This window comes from Balaenoptera ricei, chromosome X (assembly GCF_028023285.1).
Source record: "Balaenoptera ricei isolate mBalRic1 chromosome X, mBalRic1.hap2, whole genome shotgun sequence".
NCBI classification, from domain to species: domain Eukaryota; kingdom Metazoa; phylum Chordata; class Mammalia; order Artiodactyla; family Balaenopteridae; genus Balaenoptera; species Balaenoptera ricei.
In genome coordinates, this window is record NC_082660.1 from 7,315,640 (window position 1) to 7,339,046 (window position 23,407).

A 23,407-nucleotide genomic window follows, 5' to 3' on the forward strand; every position below is an offset into this window, starting at 1 on the left:
ATTTGACTTAGAGCCAGGGATGTTCCCTAGGTGACGAGTGTCTGTTTTGTCCCATCAGTTTCTAGTCGTGTATTAATAGGAGTTCACTGTGTCGGACAGGAGGCCTGTCTCTGCCTCATTCCGTTCCTTTCAAGTTAGGGTCCAGCAGGAAGGGGCTGCTCGTGAAAGGCAGTGTCTCGTGAAGCTGGTGGAGAGGTACAGGAATGCAGGGCTGGGCGTGACCACCAGCTGGCTGAGCCATCCACATCCTTTGGGGGAGGTTAGTGCCCATGAAAAGGCTGAGTGGTAGTCTGTAAAAAACAACAAAACAAAACAAAAACAAAAAAAACCCCCTGACAACAGCTCCCAGCAACATATTCAGCTATGGCTTTGATTACTTGGAATATTCAGTTAACTAGATTGATTTTCCACGCTCTGCTCTTAAGGACCTTCCAGGCCCCTCTCTGCTGTGGTGGAGAGCAGCAAACATATCGCCTCCTGATGCCCAAACCGTCTGTACGAGTTTTCCTGCTGAGACTTGTCTAGCTCCTTGCTGGGGTTTTTTTGTTTGTTTGTTTTGGGTTTGTTTTTTTTTTTTTTGGTAGCATCTGAGGCTTGATTCTTTTTAATTTATTTTATTTTTGGCTGTGTTGGATCTTCATTGCTGTGCACGGGCTTTCTCTAGTTAAGGCGAGCGGGGGCTACTCTTCGTTGCGGTGCGCGGGCTTCTCATTGCGGTGGCTTCTTGTTGTGGAGCACGGGCTCTAGGCCCGCGGGCTTCAGTAGTTGTGGCTCGTGGGCTCTAGAGCGCAAGCTCAGTAGTTGTGGCTCGCGGGCTTTGTTGCTCCGCGGCACGTGGGTTCTTCCCGGATCAGGGCTTGAACCTTTGTCCCTGCATTGGCAGGCAGATTCTTAATGACTGCACCACCAGGGAAGTCCCTGAGGCTTAATTCTTAATGCTACCATCTTGAATTTCTATTTGAACTGGGTCTGCCGAAGGCTTTCTTTCTGTTATAACCAGTCTCCCTTGGGACATGCATCATACCTTATTAGGGCACAGATTTGCATGAATTGCAGTTTTTCAGGAGTGTTGAATTAGACCCACAATAAAAATGACTGTAGAATTGCAGTTGCAGAAAAATTTAATTATGCTAATAATTGAGGCTAAAATTACTTGTAGATATATAACATTTCCTAGTAACTTTAGTCAGGAAATGGAAAATTCTCTAAAACACATTACAACTTAAGAGAATTTTATAAGGATACTCCTCATAGATAAAGTTATATTTTTAAAATGAGATACTAATTTTCTAGGTTATAGAAAAAATCATGCAATAATCATTAGTGCCTTGGGGGAAAATGGTATTTTAGAATACTATAGAACATAAGAACGTAAGAAATGTAATCTTTTTTAAAAAAATTTTATTGGAATATAGGTGGTTTACAATGTTGTGTTAGTTCAGGTGTACAGCAAAGCGGTACAGTCATACATATACATATATTCATTCTTTTTCAGATTCTTTTTCCATACAGTTATTACAGAATATTGAGTAGAGTTTCTTGTGCTCTACAGTAGGTCCTTGTTGTTTATCCATTTTATATATAGTGGTTTGCATCTGTTAACCCCAAACTCCCAATCCATCCCTCCCCCCACCCCCGCCCCACCTTGGCAACCACAGTTTTGCTCTCTGTGTCTGTGATCCTGTTTCTGTTTCGTGGATAAGTTCATTTGTGTCATATTTTAGATTCCACGTACAAGTGATATCATTTGGTATTTTGGACAAGGTATTTTTTAATAGCCTGTCATGGGAGATAGCTGCCTCCCCCCTTTTTTGAACACAGTGATAAAAGTCCCAAATAGTCCCATATCAGTCCTAGCAGATGAATGTATATTTTGCATTAATTTGTCTCCTGTAAGACGGAATAAAGCACAGGAGATGGAACGAAGGCAGGCTGTGGCCAGCTTCAAAAATGCCCTTGCACAGATAGTGAGAGGCCCGCGCATCGCGATGAAGAGTGGCCCCCGCTTGCCGCAACTGGAGAAAGCCCTCGCACAGAAACGAAGACCCAACACAGCCATAAATAAATAAACAAACAAACAAACAAACAAACAAACATTAGGTCATTTGTGCCCTTGCACAGCAGTGTAAAGCAGCTGTACTCCAATAAGGAAAAAAAAAATGGCCTTGGTGCTGCAGCTTTGCCATGCTGAGTGTTAAAGTGCCCCAACCAAGGAAGAAATAATGGCTCCATCCCTCCTGCGTGCACACAGTCTCGGGGTGTGTCGGGCTCTCACGGTCTCTGCCTGCCTCTGCACACTTCTGCCTGTCGTAAACTGGCACATGGTTAACTGTTTTCCCTTGACTGGTGAATAATATAGTCTTCAACCTGGGGAAGAAGGAGAAGTGGGCTACTAAGCAAATTCTGACATCCTGATAAAAGGTTGCACGCCTCCCTTCCCGCGAAGCACAGCCCAGAAGCTCTTGATGTGCTGTGCCTTGGCAGACGATGAGGCACTACTGTGTCAGAAGAGTTAAGTCATTTTAATACGAGTCTTTGTTTTTTAAACTTAAGAGTGTGTCCATTTTTTCCCCAAAGCTGTGAATGAACTTGGGAGACATAAATGTAACGTTAAGGAATGAGGATTTCGCCTGTGAGAGCTGGCTGCTGAAAAGTCAGCAAAAGGTTTCTGTTTTTTTTGGTGCAGACGCATCAGGATTGGAGTAGCTTAAATCTTTTTCTTCTTTTTATTGAAGTATAGTTGATTTACAATGTTGTATTAATTTCTGCTGTACACCACAGTGATTCCGTTATACATATTTACATTCCTTTTCATATTTTTTCCCATTATGGTTTATCATAGGATATTGACTGTAGTGCCCTGTGCTCTACAGTAGGACCTTGTTGTTTATCCATTCTATATATACTAGTTTGCATCTGCTAACCCCAAGCTCCCAATCCATCCCTCCCCCACCCCTCCTCCCCCTTGGCAACCACAAGTCTGTTCTCTATGCCTGTGAGTCTGTTTCTGTTTTGTAGATAGGTTCATTTGTGTCATATTTTAGATTCCACATGTAAGTGATATCCTATGATGTTTGTCTGACTTACTTCACTCAATGTGGTACTCTCTAGGTCCATCCATGTTGCTGCAGATGGTACTATTTTGTTCTTTTCTGTGGCTGAGTAGTATTCCATTGTATAGATGTACCACGTCTTTATCCATTCATCCGTCGATGCACATTTAGGTTTCCATGTCTTGGCTATTGTGAACAGTGCTGCTATGAATATAGGGGGCTCATGGAGTAGCTTAAATCTTAAGTGCTTTTTTTTTTTTTTTTCCTATTTTTAGATGACAGAGGAAGGTTACAAGTTAGAAACATAATATTATGGCAGTTTTGGTTTGATTCTCAACTTCAGTTCACTGGGCGGAAATAACATTACTGCAGAGATGAGGAACGTGTTAAGTGAAAAGCCTGCATTCCTGTAGTCCCACTGGTTTAATAAACTCTCTAGATTTTATGTGTCCAACCCTCACTCTCCTCCTCCATGATATATTTTTTTTTTCTTTCTCTTCCTTCTCTGGGATGGATTGATTGATTGATTGATTGATGTATTTATTTATGGCTGTGTTGGGTCTTCGTTTCTGTGCGAGGGCTTTCTCTAGTTGCGGCAAGCGGGGGCCACTCCTCATCGCGGTGCGCGGGCCTCTCACTATCGCGACCTCTCTTGCTGCGGAGCACAAGCTCCAGACGTGCAGGCTCAGTAGTTGTGGCTCATGGGCCCAGTTGATCCGTGGCATGTGGGATCCTCCCAGACCAGGGCTCGAACCCGTGTCCCCTGCATTGGCAGGCAGACTCTCAACCACTGCGCCACCAGGGAAGCCCCATGATATGTTTTTTAAATGCATTATACTCCTCTGGCAGCCAGGAGTACAGGTGTTAGATGAGGAGAAATGTGGTGACTTGGAGCTGGTAGATTTCTAGGGCGTATGCAGTGTGTCTTAAATAAAAACATGAGTACAGCAAGACGTTATAGGTTTTCGTAGCCTGTTTCCCAGACGTGATAATAAATGTTGCCCCTCAGCAGTTTTTTGTTTTTATTTTTTTTCTTTTTGGCCACCATGCGCGGCCTGCGGAATCTTAGTTCCTCGACCAGGGATTGAACCTGCGCCCTTGGCCGTGGAAGTGCAGAGTCGTAACCCCTGGACCGTCAGGGAAGTCCCTCAATAGTTTTTTAATTAGAAAAGCTAACAGAGTTTTAGTGTTTCAAACTGTTTTGTTTGGTGTTGATTTTTTTTAACATTATAAACATTAAAAGGAAAAAACGATTTGTATTTATGAAGAATTAGGACTCATTCTAAAGTATGGATGTCTTCTGGATGAACCCGTCTGGTTCTCTAAGGACCTCGCCCCAGGCCCTTCCAGGGAGCCCCGGGGGAGGGTGGGGTGGGGTGTGTGTGTGCCGCCGCCTCACCGCCCAGCCCGGTGCACACCTAGGGCCCTGGGACCCTTCGGGTCTCTGCCTTGCAGCTGCGTGGCAGCTGCCGCATCCACAGTCGGTGTCTTTGTTCACGGCCAGAAGCAGAGGGAAAGGGTGGTACCAGATGTTTCTGCCCCTTTGATGGCAGAGACAAAGGCTTTCCTCAGAAGCCTCCAGCTGACATCCGCTCCGTCTCCTGTCAGGACCGGCACGGCTACCCTCCCTGTGAGGGGGGACGTACGTGGCCCCTCCCGTGTCTGCGTGCACTTGCTCCACAGTGCTGCCGGCCACCGCGGACGGTCGGATCCTAGTAACAGCGGTGGAGGGCGGCACCTCCGAAAGGTGGGGTCCGGGATCCTGGAGGATCCGGACGGCAGCGAAGCCCTGAAAGACCGGCCGGCTGTGGGGAGGCAGGAAGAGGACCTGGCAGTGGGCGTAGTGGAGACCACCTTGGTGGTCTCGCCAAGTTTTAAAAGCAAAAGAGTGCCAACAATTTGAGGACATAGGGATAGTACCCGTAAAAATCCAGATCTCCAGCTTCTTTAAAAAAAAAAAAAAAAACCAACCAAAAGACTGGAAGATCCGCCCACACTGGCTGCTAATTTCCCTGGGGCTCCCAGCAGCCAGGACCGGGTGGTAGCTGCTGAGCCTTCGCGGGGGGGGGGGGGGGGGGGGGCACCCTGCCACTGCCACTGCCACTGCCACTGCCACTGCCACTGCCACTGCCCCGGGGCCCCTTTCGAGGGCTGTCTTTGTACCCCGGTCCCCTTCCCTACCCTCGGGTGCTCGTGTGTGCAGCCCCGAGATTGCCGGGCTCAGGTAGGCTCCGTGGGCTTGGCCTTTGACATGTACCTTTGTCCATTTGAGCTGCCGTAATAAAAAAAAAAACCCCTATAGACAAGAAACATTGATTTTTCATAGTCTGGAGGCTGGAAGTCCAAGATCCATCCAGGTGCTGGCAGATTCAGTGTCTGGCGAGGACCTGCTTCCTGGTTCATAGGTGGCATTTTCTTGTATCTTTACACGATAGAAGGGGTGAGGCGGCTGTCGGGGGGGCCTCTCGTGTAACAGCATGGATCTCATTCCTGAAGGTTCCACCTTCATAACCCAGTCACCTCCGCGAGACCCCACCTCCTTATACCGTCACATTGGGGGTTGGGTTTCAACATGTGAATTTGCGGGGGGGGACACAAGCATTCTGTCTGTGACAGCATCCCTGAGAAGAGTTTTTCAAAGAGACAGCCCTCGTGATGGGTGAGATCTTCTCTCTTTTACCCGATAGAGAGACGAAGCCTTGCGGGGAGCTCTGACTCACCTAAAGGGAAGGTGAGGTGGCCTTGGGTGGGTCCCCTTGGAGCAGCCCCTCTCCTGCGTTGCCCAGCGGCAGCCTTATCTAAAAGAACAGGCGCCTTTTCTTTGAAACAGCAGAAGGCTGGGAACGTCCATTACAAATAAACAGCCATGTGTCTGACAAGCGGGGACACTTTGTTCTCGTGTCCAGCAGTTCCTCTTCCTGTTTCTTGATTGCCTATCAGCTCCTGCAGATTGCTTTTCTTCTTTGAAAACTGCAGAATTAAGTCGTTCCAGTCATCCCTCTTGAGCCGGTGCTTAAATGTTCCCACTACTCGTTTGCAAAAGCTGTATGAGAAGAGGTTAGAATCGGGGCAGGTCTCTGTTCCCAGACCGCTGCGGAGCCTGATTGCTTCTGCCCAGTCGGTGCTTGATACTTGCAAGACCAACTGCAAAGGGCACGTCTGTGCCGTGTTCCTCCCGCGGTATAAGATGAAAGCTAGCTCTAGACGAGAACTTCACTGTCCAGGCTGACTTTTTTCCCTCTCTGTTCACCCTTCCCAGAGACGTTGCCTGTTGTGTCGTGACAGACACTGCTATCGGAGGGGAAGAAATAAAGATACGATTGGGGTTTTATCCTCCAGGAGATGGCTAGTCTTGCTGTGGGGCTGGCAGCAGAAGCAGGGAACTGAAAACAGAGGGTTTGGGGGACTTCCCCGGTGGTCCAGTGGTTAGAACTTTGAGCTTCCGTTGCAGGGGGCATGGGTTCCATCCTTGGTCAGGGAACTAAGATCCCGTGTGCCACGTGGTGCGGCCAGAAAGGAAGGAAGAAAGGAAGGAAGAAAAGAAAGAAAGGAAGGAAGAAAGGAATATATAAAAACCCAAAACCAGAGGGTTTGGAGCCCTGAGTGGTGATGCACCCAGGGTATTCAGGAGGCCAGGAGGTGGCCATTGAGTCCCACGGTGGAAGCGGTGTTGGGGGGTCCTGGCGTGGGACCCAAAAGGATGAGTGAGGTGAGCCAGGCGGAGTGAGTGTGTGCCTGTCAGGGGTGGCAGTGTGAATAGAGGGGACCCAGCCAACAAAGCCTGGAGGCAAGAGGGACCATTTCTTCGGGGAGAAAGGACAAAGGCTTCTTAGTTGCAGGCCCGTGCTGTTTGGGCAGGGGTCGTGGTGTCCAGAACAAGGCCTGTTCTGCCTGGTAATGGTGGGATTTGATTGAACGCAGTGGCTCCACCTGGCCTGACTGGCCGGCCTCTCGCGTTGCTGGTGGAAGAGGCTTCGTGGCAGGTTGGAAGGGGGCGTTAGAGCTGTCCTGTTTCCTGTGTTCCCCAAGAGTTATGATGACTGTTGCAGGTACTTCGTCCTTTCCCTAGAACAGTGGTTCTCAACTGGCGGTGATGGCTTTTGTCCCCAGCCCTCCACCGGGATCCGCTGAGTAGTATCCGGAGACGCTTGGGTTGTTCTGACTTGGGGTCGGGGACACTGCTGCTGACACCTAGTGGGTGGGGACCGGGAATGCCGCTCCTAAGTGTCTGACGGCCGCCACCCAGCGCACAGGACTACCCAGCCCTGGATGTCTAGCGCCGTGGCGGGGAAAGGCGGTGTGGTACCCCATCGTTGGGCTAGCCCGTGTTTTGTCTGCTGGACATTTGGGTGGTTTCTGTGTTTTAGCTGGTGTGCTTGATGCCAGTATGATCATTCTTGTACGGCCCTCTTGGTGAACATACATACACAGGGTTGACTTGAAGGTTATTCTCTCTGTTTCTGCAAGTGGTTGTATTGATTTGTGCATCCGCCCCGTACACAAGAGTTGCAGGGGTTAGAAGCAGCCCAAGTGTCCATCGACAGGTGAAAGGATAAAGAAAATGTGGCATATACATACGATGGAACATTAGCGTTGGAGAAGTGTGATCACGTGGACGAACCTCGAGCGCTGTAACCAGACACAGAAGGACAGTCCTGTATGATTCCACTTACACAGGGTATCCGCAGGAGTCAAGTTCATGGAAACAGAAAGCAGAATGGATGTTGCCAGGGGCCGGGGAGATGCCTGATGGATATGGAGTTGTGCAAGATGAAGTTCTAGGGATCGGTTACACACAGTGTAATGATAGAGAACGCTGCTGAACTGTACATTTCAAAACGGTTGGTGGTAAATTTTCTGTGGGGTTTGTAAACCACCCTTTTAAAAAACAAGGGTTACAGGTGCTCCGGTCCTCTCCGAGCTGCTTTCCCTTCGGGTGTCCTTGTGTCTTTGTGGTTGCACTGCACTCCTTTGCAGCTCGTGGGACCCACCCTGCCTCTTCTCCGAGGCACACTCGCTCGGGGGAGCAGAGGCGCGGTGGGTGTTACAGGAGGACAGGAATTAGAGCTCATGTAAATGTGGCAGCGGGTCCGTAAGGGAGATCTGGGGGATCCTGCACGGAAGGAGTGCCTCTGAGAAGCCACGGCCAGCCGGCCTGGGGAGCTGGCCGGGAGGGTGCCTCCATGCAGCTACCTGTACGTGGGCCTGCGCCAGGCATCTCCTTGTAGGAAGACAGGGGATGCAGAGCCGTGGGGTGTAAGAGAAGCTGGAGGCCGCCGGGCTCTTCTGCGTCACTTCCGCCTTCTGTCCTTGGACAGATTCTCCTTTGGACCCAGTCTAACCAACCATACAGGGACAGAGATTCTAGAAAACGTAGTTCCTGTTTTAACCAAGAGGACCCAGAGCTGTGCCTGTTATGAACACCTGACCTGTGCATGCAGCATACATTCCAAAGGGCCGTCTGGGGAGATGGGCATGTGTCCTTTTTTTCCCTTTGCTTGATTGCAAAGCCACGGTATATAAACCATGACATCTTTTAAAGAGGTATTTGTGTCTTAGCCTGAGAACTTAACTACGACTTAAATCATCATTTTTTGTTTTTGTTTTTGTTTTTTTAAATGTGAGAAATGCGGTCTGGGTTTCCATGAACATAATCCACTTAGGTGAAACTTTTGTAAAACACCCCATGTGTAAATGGCAACTTGCTGTATTTTAGAAGTTTTCTGTAAGGCTATAGTAGCTAATCAAGGGAAAAAGAAACTTTAAATTAGGTTGAGAATAAACAGTACGAACATCTAGGATAACTGAGCTTCGGCATTTACTTTTCCCCCAAACAATGTTATTTGAAAGGACTTAGGAATCAGTCTACCTAAATAGCTTGGAGTATTGTAAATGAAGCAGTCTCCCTTTACCATTTCAATGTCTGGTTTCCCTGTGTCAATGATCAAGAATGGGGATCACTTGTCACTGAACTTGAGAGTCCAGGAACCTAGCCTGTGCTGTATTCCTGATTGGAACACCAACAAATTACAAGTAAAATGATTTGTAGACATACTTGTATAATACTTATGAATTTACAAAATATTTTCATAATTGTCTCACTTTTATTCGTCTGTTGGTCCCGGGTTGTAAGACAGCCGACTCTTACCACCATTGTTTTGGGCGACAAAATTGAGACAAAGAAAAATTAAGTGACTTTCTCCAAGTTGTGTAGTGAAGTGGTAGAGGTGAGTCTTCAGTCCTGGATCCATCACCCCTCGTCTCTGTGAAACCTTCCCTGATAGTCACCCCTCCCTGTACCCTGTGATTTGACTCTTGCCTCCTCTGTGCCACCGGGGCCCACGAGTGCCTCCCTTGCTGTGCTTGTCACATGGAATTTATATCCGTCGGGGTCCAGTTGGGAGGCAGAAAGCACATAGTAATTGGAACAGGGCCTGCTTAATAGGAAACAGGATTCCGCAAACTGGCCACATACCAAAACACCCCTTATGTCTTGTCTGTCTGTCTGGCAAGGTTGAGTAGTTACCATAGGGACCGGAAGACCCCGCGAAGCCTAAAATATTTACCATATGGCCCTTGAAGGAAAAGTTTGCCAGCCCCTGGTGTAAAGAATTACTAACTATTAGCAGATTATTACTTATTGTCGACTTACTGAGTCATGATGAACTGGGAACTCCTCCGGGGTAAAGAGAGCTTTAAAGAATGCAGGAGTAGCAGCTGTACGGAGCAGCCACTGCCTCTAGGGTTGAGGCCGATTACCTGAGGAAGGAGGGGTGGGACTACCCCCCTCTTGCTCCCCTCCCTCCCCCCAGGCTGGGACTCAGATCTGCATGGAGTGGTGTGACAGCAGAGGAAGTCACTGAGCCCCTCGGGCTAGCTGACAGACAGGAAGCTGCCCGTGCGGACCTGGCAGGTGGCCAGGGAGCTGGCTGGCATGCCAGTGGAACCCCTGGGAAGCCATCCGAGGGCACGCTTCTGAAACCGGCCGGCAAGCTGCCCACTGGAGTGCTCGTGGAACTTGGCTGTGGAGCCGCGGTGGATTCAGCCACTGCCTTGTCCGCAGGAGCAGGCAGAGAGGACAGCAGTCCCCCCAGCGCCCTCTACTGAGGACACTTCCAGAGGTGCCAGCCCGCGAAGGAGAGCTCTCCACAGGTCCTGCCCCAGTATCGCCGCTCGGGCGGAGACGGGTGGTGTGCAGTTAAGAGGCAAAGTGGCGTAGTGTTGGAGTGGGTCGTTTGCACACCTTGCTCCTTCTGGATTGTAACTTCCCGGGCAGGGGTGTTCAGACAATGCCCCCTGAATGCTGCTCTCCAGAAACTGTCCCTTGCACGGGTTGGCCCGTGCTCTCTGGAGGGCTGTGCTGTGCTGTGGTCAGGATATGGACTCTGCAGGGTCCTGAGGCCCCTAGACCTTTGCCCCACCTGGAGAAGAGGCACATACCTTGGGCTTTATCCTCCCCGGGGGAGGCCGCGGCCCCTTGGCTCCCAAAGAACGCTCCTCCGGGGGTTCTCTGTTGCAGCCAGCCTGGGGTCTGAGCTGCCACTGCTGAGCCCCTGATGCAAATTCCCTTCCCTCTCTGTTTCTTAAAACCTCTCCCTGAGCAGTCAGCTTCTCTTCTGTGTCTGTTTGGACTTGTGGTCGCTAACTGCAGCCTCCACTGCCTCTGGATCTTCACACATCTCATTGACCTGCTCAGTCCATCAGCCTGGCTCTGCCGCCTTGTCGGGGCCACACCTGCCCTTCTTTCTCTTGGGGTGGCATGTGATCCAGCCTTTGCTTTAGCCATGAGTGGCAGGAGTGTGTTAGAATCTTCAGAGCAGACCCTCATGTTCTTATGCGTGGGACTGAATACTGACTTGCTCATCTGAATCCGAATGTATGAGGTGGGTTTTGGTTTCTTAGGATTTTTTTTTGCATGTGGGGGTAGTTATTTTTCTTGCTTTTTGATAACGTTTTTTTGTCAACCATGAGGAAAGCAATTTTCTTTCCTAATTGATATTTTATTGGTTGTTTTGAGGATTGGTACACACACAGTTCAATTTGTACATCCTTCTTAATGTATGTACTGAAGAACTAAGAAACCACGTAGTTTTGATTCTTTTCTAAACAGGTGTTCCAGTGACTTTCTAGCTTAAAATGTGGAAGCAACTTTTCCTTAAGAGGATATCAAGTATGAATACCTTCAAATGTTGATAGGCTGTGACATCACAGGTCCCATTTCACCGTTTAATATCATAAGCATCACATGCTCAAATTTCCATGTTTTTTCATGGCACGTTCATGGCACATTATTAGGGAAACTGAAGTGTCATGACCGGGGATAGAAAGGGCCAACCAAGATCAAGAAGTGGTTTTCTTTTTTTTTTTTTTTTTAATTAATTAATTAATTTATTTATTTATTTTTGGTTGTGTTGGATCTTCGTTTCTGTGCGAGGGCTTTCTCTAGTTGCGGCAAGCGGGGGCCACTCTTCGTCGCGGTGCGCGGGCCTCTCACTGTCGCAGCCTCTCTTGTTGCGGAGCACAGGCTCCAGACGTGCAGGCTCAGTAATTGTGGCTCACGGGCCCAGCTGCTCCGCGGCATGTGGGATCCTCCCAGACCAGGGCTCGAACCCGTGTCCCCTGCATTGGCAGGCAGATTCTCAGCCACTGCGCCACCAGGGAAACCCCCAAGACGTGGTTTTCTTTAGGAAGTAATTCTACTAAAAAACATGGGAGTACAGGTAATTTTATTTTTATTTTTTATTTTTTTAACTTCTTATTTTATATTGGAGTATAGTTGATTAACAGTGTTGCGTTAGTTTCAGATGTACAACAGAGTGATACAGTTATACATATACATGTATCTCTTCTTTTTCAAATTCTTTTCTCCATTCGGTTGTTACAGGATATTGAGCAGAGTTCCCTGTGCTACACAGTAGGTCCTTGTTGGTTATCCATTTTAAATATAGCAACGTGTACGTGTCAGTCCCAAATTCCCTAACCATCCCTCCCCCCACCCCCCCTTGGTAACCATAAGTTCGTTCTCTAAGTCTGTGAGTCTGTTTCTGCCTTTTGTAGCATTTTTTTTTTAGATTCCGCATATAAGCGATATTATACGATATTTCTCTGTCTGACTTGCGTCACTCAATATGACAATCTCTAGGTCCATCCGTGTTGCTGCAAATGGCATTATTTCATTCTTTTTAATGGCTGAGTAATATTCCATTGTGTGTGTGTGTGTGTGTGTTTGTGTGTGTGTATATACATACATATATATATATATACACACACACACACACACCACATCTTCTTTATCCATTCCTCTGTCGATGGACATTTAGGTTGCTTCCATGTCTTGGCTATTGTAAACAGTGCTGCAGTGAACATTGGGGTGCACATATCCTTTTGGACCACGTTTTTCTCCGGGTATCCTCTTCAAGACCTATTAGGTGCGTGACTGCGTCTCCAAATTGCCATTGAGTATGTTTTGTGTTGTCAGGTTAAAAAAAACTGCCCCCCATGGAATGTTAACCTGACACTCGGGATAGCCAGAGCGTCCTCAAATTCATTATCCCACCCTTCCCTGGTTGTACCAAAAAATAACCAACGAACAGTTTCACCTCTTCAAAAAGCGTTTATACTCCAAAAATGGGGTGAGGTGGGATTTCCTTCTTAAGCATGTTTCCAGAGCTACTGCGAAGCTTGCATTCCCCAAATAGTTGGTAAAAACACTCCTTGGGATGTACAAGAAGGGGGAGACAGGGACCAGTGACTGATGGTATGTTCAAGTCTTAACACTTGAGAGGTTTTTGGTTTTCGATGGGCTTCTCCGTTACCAGAGATGCACCCTCCGATTATTTCACAATTTGATGCTTTTCCTGGATGAGTCAGCTCTACTTTTCTGAAACAAGGGAGCTCAAGGGGAATGAGTTAAATTAAGCAGACTAAGGAGGTGACATCAGTGATTGTCCTGGCTCACAAAAGGCAGTGCTTTCTCATGGCTTTTTCTCCAGACAGCAAAGCTTTCTTTGAGATAGTCATAACTGATAAATCATGGGTGTGATTCGTGGCCTTTGAAATATGATACTGGACTTAACACGTTCTTCCTCCTTTCGTTTTGATCTCTGGGTGTCGCGATTTTCCACGTCAGTCCAGCTCAACATCTGAGCTCCACTGGCCGACCCCTTTCCTGTGGCCCTTGATGTCCCGCATCGATTCTGTCCTTAGACCTTCCTTCCCAGCGTCTAGAGCGCTTGCTTACATTAGTGTTCTCTGCCCTGTGTTGGTTTGAGCCCTTGTTTCTGTCCAGTACAAAGACAGAGCCTGCTGCCTTCTGTTCTCGGGCAGAAGAAATCTTTTCGTGTCAACCTCCAGGATGGAGCTGCCAGACGCATTTGCTGGAATAAGAAGGTCGCTCCCCTGCTTCCGTGCTGGCCTTCTGGGGCCCCCACTGCCTCCAGGATATCATGCCAGATTCTGACTCAAGGTCAAGTTCCTCATCTTCCTCTTTCTGCCCTTATCTTCAAACGCTCCCCAGCCAGAGCTCTGCGCTCGGCCAGGCTGACATTCCTCAGACCGGCCCGGCTTCCTGCCTCTGCCCCATCTTCACATCCAGACCCCCCTGTGGAATGTCCACCCCCATCTATGCCACCCCTTTCAAGTTGCTCTTCTGGGCCTCTCTCTTCGTGAAGTCTTTCATCTCCAGCCCCGAGGCCAAGCGAGCCTGGCCCCTCGCGCCCCTGCTGCCCTGACGTGGTTCCTTCCCACGGGAGTCCCGGCTCCCAGGAGAATCAAGGTTCTCCGGCCTCCGTGGGTGTCATCCTTGATCATCTGTAACATCCGTTGGATGAAATACAAAAACTTTGTTCTAACGAGACTTCCATTGACGGTTTTTTTCCCCCGCTGCTGTTTCCAGAAAAAATGTTTCCATAGGGACAGCAAGGAAATGTGCACATTTGGGGACACTTGAGTCTTAACTGAGGCCCTAAACAGGAGTTTTCCAATGCCAGTGAATGCTCAGACCAGAATATTTGTCCTGGCATGTGAACTTGGGGCTTTCCTTCTGCCAGTGGCGCACGGACAGGCATCTTGGGTGTGGAGTCATTTGTTCTCGTGTGCCTGTCTTTTGGTAAAGGGACTTTTTTCTGAACTCCAGCAAGCGACACTGAGAACTTTGCCTGGTGGCTCTCGGACAGGACTGCCCTGTTTGTGGCTCCCGAGTGCTGCCGATGTCAGGCAGTCCCCTCTGCTAGTGGCCATGCCAAGCGCTCTCTTGACCGTAAGGCAGGGGACGGTGGCAAAACGATCCTGAGCGTCTGTAATGCGTGATACACTGTACAGTGCTGGCGGGCAGAGTCAGTGAGTATCCTGTGAGACTAGAGCCAACTTCAGGTTTGCTCTTTACCAAGTTCAAGCCTAATTAATTCTTCCTAATGGGAGAAGTTTGATGGGGTCAAGAGTACAGACTGGAGGTTTTCAAAGCGTCTTCTTTTACAACTGTTTTCTCCATGAGCACAATAAACGTCAAACAGATAGTTTGTCTTGGCGAGGAAGCCAAGGGGGGAGAATTCCCCAGCTTCTTTGTCTCCCAAACCCAGAGCCGTTTTTGCTGGGAATGTAGATAGAGTGTGGTTAGGACGGGGCAGGTGGACGCCTCGGAATGCAGTCTTCACCGGTGGAGGAGGGGCTTGGGAAGTCTTTGCAGATGAGGGGAAGCAACACGATGTCATCAGACTTCGAGGACAGCGCTTGGAGCCAGTCTCGCAGAACTTGTGCATCCAAGGGTTTGTGGGAACGAGACCGAAAAACCCACCAGGTTGTGGCTGAGTGACACAGGTCGCCTCCAGGACGTCCTGCCTTCAAACCCTGTCCTAAGGCCCTGCAAGTTCCTTGGTCATAGTTGTCTTGCCCGAAGATTTTTCTTGTGGAACTGAAATTCAGAGAGGAATCATGGCAGGGAGAGGGACGCACGTACTCACGCTACTCTCGCCCTGACCAGCCCTGCGCGTGTCTGCTGGTCTCGGCTTTTGTGACGCTCACCCCCCCTTTCTCCTCCACCTCCTGCTCCTTCCCCCACCCATCTTCTTCCAGATTTCTCCGTGTTGGGGCCCCAGGGTTCTGTCCTCAGCTGTTGGTGGGTCTGTTTTCTGTGTAGGAGGCCTGCATCCCCATCCCTCCCGTTTTTATATTCCTTCCGCGGCTGGTCAGCCCATGAGCAGGCCACCTTTCCCCGGGTACCCTCCCCTCACCCCAGCCAGCTGCCCTGCCCACCGACCCTCCGCCTGGACGGCCCCTTGGCCTCCCACCCGGGGCGTGCCAAGACGTAAGCTCTCCGCCACGTAACCTTCACCTCGGCTATGTGCGGCTGAGTGTGTAATCTTGGTGGGGTGGAAACTTATTTACGATCTGTTATTATGTTGGGATAAAAATGTCTAGACTTGGAAACCGGTTGTGAACCGAATGATTTGCTTCACGTTTTAGTTAGGAGTGCTCATTTTGTTTATGCTGTTGACTTGCAGTGAATAACTGCTTTATTAACCTAGGAAAAGTTCAGCTGTCCTTGGGTTCGGGCGGAGACTTGAGGAAAGTACCACGTGGTTTGAGAGCTGAGCCTGTAAGTTGCTTCGTTTCCAGCTTTGTAACGACCAGAGGAGAAACGTTTACGGCTTTAGTGCTTTGTGAGGTTTGGAACGGATTTTTAGGTTAGCCCTGGCAAACAGTCAGAGCAGCAAACTTCCAAACCTGCACACCTCTGTGCCCATAAGCATTCATCTTTTTCACTAGTTTTCCTAGCAGTTTGTAAAAATAATGGCTTTTTGGTGTGAAACGGGTTGGCAACTTTTTTTTAATAACAAGCCAAGCAGTAAATATTTTTGGCTTTGTGGGTCAGACTATGCTCTTCTCTCCTGTAGCAGTGTATAAACAAATAGCTCTGGTTGTATTCCAGTAAAATTTTATTTACAAAAACAAACAAACAAAAGGCAGCTGGCTGGATTTCACTCATGGGCCACAGTCTGCCAAGCACTAGTACCGCAAACAGGTTGGTTAACTGATGGGTGACTTGATGCTGAGTTGGATTATTACTGTATAGGGAAGACGAGGGTGAGTATTTAAAGATTAAGATTTCTCAGGATAAAGATCATAAAATGCTTTTAAGGAGTCAGTCAACACACATTCATACATACGTGTTTAACACTGAGTAAGGAGTATTTTACATACCCAGCATGGTGTAATAATCTAGGGCTGTAATGAAAGGAATCAGATACTCAGTGTCAGCAAGGATGTGGAGAAATTGGAGCCCGCCGATGCAAAATGTAAAATGGTGCAGCTGCTTTAGGAGGCAGTCTGGCAGGTCCTCACAGTGTTCGCCATAGCTGCCGTACGACCTTGCCATTCTACTCCTACGTGTACACCCAAAGGAAATGAAGATGCATGTGCATGCACAAACTTGTACACCAGTGCTCACAGCAGCATTAATACCCAAAAACTAAAAACAACTTCAATACCCATCACCGATGAACGGATAAATAAAATGTGGTCGGTCCATACAGTGGAGTATCCTTCGGCCGTAAAAACGAATGAAGCTCTGACACAGGCTACGACATGGATGCACCTTGAAAAGCTGAGTGAAAGAAGCCAGACACAAAAGGCCACCTATCGTATTATTTTGTTTATATGAAATATCCAGAGTAGGCAAACCCTAGACGCAGAGAGCAGATGCATGGTCGCCAGGGGGTGGAAGGATCGGGAAGTGACCACTGACAGGCGCGAACGAGGTTTCTTCTGGGGTTAGGAAACTGTTCTAAAATGGGTGGTGGTGATGGTTGGACAAGTCTGTGAATATACTAACAAGCCATTCGTTTATGTTTATACGGGTGAATTGTGTGATACCTGAATTATATCTAAATACAGCTCTTACGGAAATAACTAGGTGCAGGATTAATCTATGAGAAATAACTAGTAAATAATAAAAACATTATTTTTTGGAGGAAGGAGATCCAGAAAGTGAATCGGTATTTCTGGCTCTGCTATTTCTGGTGTGTTTCTGAGAGCTCATGCGCTTTCCCGCCCCTCCGTGAACGGTAGACCTTGCGGAGGCAGACCAGGTGAGGGATGCATCCCTGGTCTCCCGCTGGGAATCAGGGCCCAGGTGGGTCCCTTCACCCCTGGGTTGTCCTGAAGCCAGTCTGAGAAAACCTGTGGGTGGCATGTGTCATGGGCATGTTGTATTCCTGGCCGAGTCCTGGGGGCTTGTTTGCTTGTACAAGAGGCTCACGCGACACACTTCTGTGTTGCAGATCGAAGAAGGAAGCAAAGCCGCGGCAGTGGACAAGTTGCTGGCCGGAGATGAGATCATTGGCATCAATGACATCGGTCTGTCGGGGTTTAGACAGGAAGCGATTTGCCTGGTGAAGGGCTCGCATAAGACCCTGAAGCTGGTGGTAAAAAGGTAAGACCTGGGCCTCATGCCTTGTTTACAAACAGAGATGAGCGGGACAGTGAAACCTGGAGTCTGTTGGCTGCGCCGTGTCACTGTGGCAATCCTGGTTTGGACTTCAGTCGCGCGCGTGTGTGTGTACATGTACATGCATGTACACTTAGGAATCTATCTCTTGGCCAAGGATGAATCCAACATCAAAAATTTTAAAGATGCCTTCTTTTTTTAAAATTAATTTTTATTGGAGTATAGTTGATTTACAATGTTGTGTTAGTTTCTGCTGTACAGCAAAATGAATCAGCTATACATACACAGATGTCCACTCTTTTTTAGATTCTATTCCCATGTAGGTCATTACAAAGGTTTTTTTTTTTTTTTCCAATAGTTATTTATTTTGGCTGCGCTGGGTCTTAGTTGTGGCACTCAGGGTCTTCATTGCAGCACGTGGCATCTTTAGTTGCGGCATGTGGACTTTTAGTTGCGGCGTGCGTTCAGGATCTAGTTCCCCAACCAGAGATCGAACCCAGGCCCCCTGCATTGGGAGTGTGCAGTCTTGCCCACTGGACCACCAGGGAAGTCCCTACAAAGTACTGAGTAGAGTTCCCTGTGCTGCACAGTAGGTTCTTAAAAGATTTCTTCTTTTATTACTGTTGACTGTTAATTATGATTTAAGTGATTTTGAATACTTAAATCTTATTCTTGGCAATATGTAGGTGATTTTCTGGCAGTGAGGAAACGGTTTATGCTCCAAATGATGAAATGTCATTGCCTGTGTTGTACACAAGGTGGCAGGCTATCAGGTTTTGAGGTTTTATGCTAAAATAATGTGATGCACGTAGACTTACAGGTCAGCTAGCAGGTGTTTCCAGTGCTGTGCTGAGGTCTGAGGGGAGCAAGTGCATATTCCAAGAAAGGAGATTGTGGATAGGAGTTGGGATGATTTGAAGGGGTCAGAAAGTGAAGTTGGGCACGTGATGCTTTTACACACAGGCACTAGAACGGTACTACTGGGCAGCATGGAGGTGTTTTGTGACTTTTTATTTTTATTTTTTGGCCACGCTGCACAGCTTGTGGGATCTTAGTTCCCCATCCAGGGACCAGGAATCGAACCTGTGCCCCCTGAAGTGGAAGTGCTGAGTCTTAACCGCTGGACCGCCAGGGAATTCCGGTGACTGGTTTCATATAGAAATAATTCTCGACCTTGTGTTTTTTTTGTTTTTTTTTTTTAATTTTATTTATTTATTTATTTACTTATGGCTGTGTTGGGTCTTCGTTTCTGTGCGAGGGCTTTCTCCAGTTGCGGCAAGCGGGGGCCACTCTTCATCGCGGTGCGCGGGCCTCTCACTATCGCGGCCTCTCTTGTTGCGGAGCACAGGCTCCAGACGCGCAAGCTCAGTAATTGTGGCTCACGGGCCTAGTTGCTCCGTGGCATGTGGGATCTTCCCGGACCAGGGCTCGAACCCGTGTTCCCTGCATTGGCAGGCAGATTCTCAACCGCTGCGCCACCAGGGAAGCCCCTCGACCTTGTGTTTTACAGTTGGCTAATTCATAGTAAAGGGTTGACGTGCCCCGTTTAGCAGAATTAGTGCAGTCTTTCCAAGGTAGGCTGTAAATTTTATTTTATTTTTTAAAAATTTATTTATTTATTTATTGTTTATTTTTGGTTGCATTGGATCTTCGTTGCTGCGCGGGGGCTTTTCTCTAGCTGCGGCGAGCGGGGGCTCCTCTTCGTTGTGGTGCGTGGGCTTCTCACTGTGGTGGCTTCTCTTGCTGCGGAGCACGGACTCTAGGTGCGCGGGCTTCAGTAGTTGTGGCTCACAGGCTTCAGTAGTTGTGGCTCACGGGCTCTAGAGCGCAGGCTCAGTAGTTGTGGCGCACGGGCTTAGTTGCTCCACGGCATGTGGGATCTTCCCGGACCAGGACTCGAACCCGTGTCCCCTGCATTGGCAGGCGGATTCTTAACCACTGCGCCACCAGGGAAGCCTGGCTGTAAATTTTAAAAAGTAAATTGACTCAAGGCCTTCAGTTTTTAGTACAGACTTGAAGACATATCCCTGTGGACTTTTTATGTATTTATTTTTGGGGGACCAAAATAGCATCCAAGGAGGAGTTTCAGAAACGAAGAAGGAAAACATTTCATTCTTTGCCACATTAATGCAGCAGCCTCACTTCTCAGTGGAATAGGCTGTCCTTGTAAATCAGAGAACTGAAGTCTCAGCATGGCCATTTTGGAGCCTTCTGGGGGAGGAAGGGACATGACGGGTGCCATCATTGTGTATAATTTCTTTGAGGTCGCCTTATTAAGCCTCCTAAGGCAGGACGTGTGAAGTTCTCGCGGGATTCCGTTAGACTTAGTGGAGCGCTGGTGATGGTGAGGGACGCTTGACCCACACAGGGGAGACAGCGGTTATAAACCACCACCTGAAATGTCTCCGTTGCGGGGCTGCCCGAGCCCCCAGAACACACAGCCGGCTCGTTGGCTTACTGTCCATCTCCCCCACGGGGAGAGCACTGGCTTAGTTGACGCTGTGAGCAAACTGTCTCGCCAGTTTGCGGCTGCTTACCGCAGTGCCCGATGCACAAGGGCAGATGAAGGGCTTGGACTTATTGAATCGAATTGATTTGAGCTGCACCGGGACGGGCGTCATTGGAGGGCCTGATGGGGCTGCTGACCCTGAGGTGCTCATTCAGTAAAACCTGTCAGTGTGACATCGGCCAGCCCAGGGGAGGCAGCAGCAAATAAAACTGAGCCAGTGACACATCCTGGGGGACAGAATTCAGGATGCCTGAATATTTTCACCGGTTGCATCTCACAAGGTAAAAATGAAATGTTGGTCAACGTCAGATCTTATTCTAGGGTGCAAAAAAAAAAGCAGGTGTGTAATAAAGTTGGTTTAGTAACAACAGCTATAAAGAAGGGAACTTGCACCCCAGTAGAAAGTTGGATGAAAGACGCTCATAGGCAGTTCCTAATATGAGAAATGCACATAGGAAACAAGTGTATAAAAAGACGTTTTTCAAGGAATTCATAGAAAAGACTCTGACAAGTACAGGTTTCTGGTAACTGTACTGCTGAACTGAATGGATAAGCATTTTCAGAACTCTAATGAAAAACTGCTGAACTCATAAAAGTGCTAACAAAAGATCAAGATGAAAAAAAAAATTAATTACATGGGACTGAGTGAACTGATGAGGATGATTATAATTTTTGTGACTTTCTGTTTGAATTAAAAAAAAAAAAATCCCACAAGGACTCAGAGGCAAAGAATATAGAAATCAATCTTCACTGCAAAGTAAAGGAGCTGTTACAGTGGAGGATTACTGGACTGAATGTCAATATTATGACATAGTATGAGTGTGTTTCGTGTTTGGTAATTGCAATCATTGTTGCTTTTGTTGTGGTCATCCACTTACAATGCTTGGTGTCAGTCTATTTATCTCTTGTAAAAATAAAATACAGTGTGTGTGTGTGGGAAAAAAAAAAAAAGATGTTTAACTAGGGATCGACAAGTTTACTTACAAACTAGGTTTTGATTCTCCAGCTGGCCGAGATCTGATGGAATAGCAATGCCCATTGGTGCTGAGATGTGGGGAAACAAGTGCTTATTTGATGTAATGCTGATGAGACTTTCTGGTGAGCGGTTTGGCAACATGTGTCAAAAGGCCTATTTTGGACTCAGAATTTCATTTCTTGGATCCTAGATATTCAGCAAAAGGAAATGACTGAAGTGAATTAGGGACCATCCATACTGCAGAGTGCTGCCATTATAAATGGTGTCAGCCAAATGAACTTATCTACGAAACAGAAACAGACTCACAGACACAGAGCACAGACTGGTGGTTGCCAAAGCGGGGTGGGGGGTGGGGGAGGGATGGATTGGGAGTTGGGATTAGCAGATGCAAACTAGTATATATAGAATGGGTAAACAGCAAGGTCCTACTGTAGAGCACAGGGAACTCTAGTCAACATCCTGTGACAGACCGTAATGGAATAGAATATGAAAAAAATATATATATATGTGTGTATAACTGAGTCTCTGCTGTACGGCAGAGATTAACACAACATTATAAATCTATACGTCAATAAAAGTTTTTAAAAAGAATACAAGTGCTATTACAAAATAAAAAAATGGTGTCAGTGGGCTTCCCTGGTGGCACAGTGGTTAAGAATCCTCCTGCCAATGCAGGGGACACGGGTTCGAGCCCTGGTCCGGGAAGATCCCACATGCTGGGGAGCAGCTAAGCCCGTGCACCACAACTACTGAAGCCTGCACGCCTAGAGCCCGTGCTTTGCAACGGGAGAGGCCACCGCAGTGAGAGGCCTGCGCACCGCAGAGGGGACTGAGAAAGCCCGCGCGCGGTGACGAAGACCCAACACAGCCAAAAATAAATAAAATAAATTTATTAAAAAAAAAAATGGTGTCAGTATTTCCTGACATGGAAAGATGCCCCTCAAAGTCCAGTTGAGTGGAACACATACAAGCAGTTATAGAACTGTATAGGCCCCATGAAAAAAAGTTTTGATTTTTAATTGTGGTAAAATACACGTAACAGAAAACTTACCATCTTATCCATTAAGTGCACAGTCTAAGTGTATTACTTCTCTGATAATAAAAATGTTGAGCTCGTCGCACTTTTAAAGAGGAGAGGCCTTTGGGGTTCCGTGTGATGTGTTCACAGGACTCAGCAGGAGGTTTGGTCCCCAGGAGGCAGTCAGCTGTGCTCTGTTCTGGGCGGCGCCCCCAGAAGGCTCTGTTTATTGCTCTGTGATCAAAACAGACAGGATCACCCTAAGGGGCGGGTGTTGGAATGCCGGCTACAATTACTCCAAGAGTGACTTTTTATTCCGCATTTATGAGTACTTGGAGTAACACATGGCCGTGGGAAAACATTCACTTTGGAACGGGAATTGGGTGGGATACATCAGCCTTTCTCCCAACCCCTCATCCTCCCATTTTGCCCCTCCGGAGAGCGGCTGTGTCAGTACTAATAACCTCTTAGGTTCCCTTTTAGAAACAGGTACCTAGTCGTGTGTTACACACGAAAATGGGGGTCGGTGCAGGTTGAGTGCTCTGACTCAAGGTTTCTCCTGACCCCGTGCGGCTCCACGGTCTGGATGCTCTGCTGTGTGTCTAGCAGGTCCTCTGTGTGTGGACATTTACGGTGCTTCCGGCGTACAGCAGACAGTGCTGCGGTGTGACGCTTTTGTACCCGAGTCCACATACATGTGCGTATAGGTCGTCCTGGTCCATTCCTAGCGTGGGAGGTTTTGAGGCAGAAAGTACGTGCATTGTGAAGTTTGTTTTTGTTGGCTTTGTGGATGTGATAGGTGACAGATGCTTTTATTGTTTAAATGGGCATTTCTGTCATTATGACCGAGGTTGGGCATCATTCCATGTGTTCAGAAGCTTTTTTTTTGAATTCGAGGAACATAGTTAAGGATCTAAAAACCGGATGATGTGAGTTCTGTTCGGAGTACACACCATGAGAACTGGGGGTAGAAGGAGAGAGAAGGCCTGGGGGCCCGGCCCGCTCGCTGTGGAGCTGACTACGTATCCAACAGACTTGTGGGGAGACAAGTATTCTAAGTAACACATATAACCCAATATAAAACCAAACCAAGCAGTTTGTCCAAATGTTTTTTTTTTCAAGCACACTTTTAAATACAAACTTAGGTGTTTTAAAATATTTTAAAGATAATTTTGGATTAAATTTTAATACTGTGTGTGGGTATTATTTTTGCCTATTAGAAAAGTCTGAAACGGTGGTTTTGCCTAGAAATATGAATAAAATTCTACAAAACGGTTAATTAGTTAATACTAGGATCTGTTGCTGTCGTCTGGCACATGGTGAATTACTGTTTTAAGTACTGAAGATGCACATAATAAGGACTTCTAAAACTCCATACTGGGGCTTCCCTGGTGGCGCAGTGGTTGAG

General features: G+C 47.7%; 1 protein-coding gene across 3 annotated transcripts in view; it reads left to right on the forward strand.

Moving 5' to 3' along the window:
- The window catches only part of SHROOM2 (shroom family member 2), a 140,183-nt gene that overhangs the window by 44,072 nt on the left and 72,704 nt on the right, over positions 1 to 23,407 (forward strand). For all 3 annotated transcript variants that reach the window (XM_059911328.1, XM_059911329.1, XM_059911330.1), the window contains exon 2: positions 17,330 to 17,481. In XM_059911328.1, coding sequence (XP_059767311.1) covers positions 17,330 to 17,481 — 152 coding nt within the window. The remainder of the gene's footprint in view (positions 1 to 17,329; positions 17,482 to 23,407) is intronic.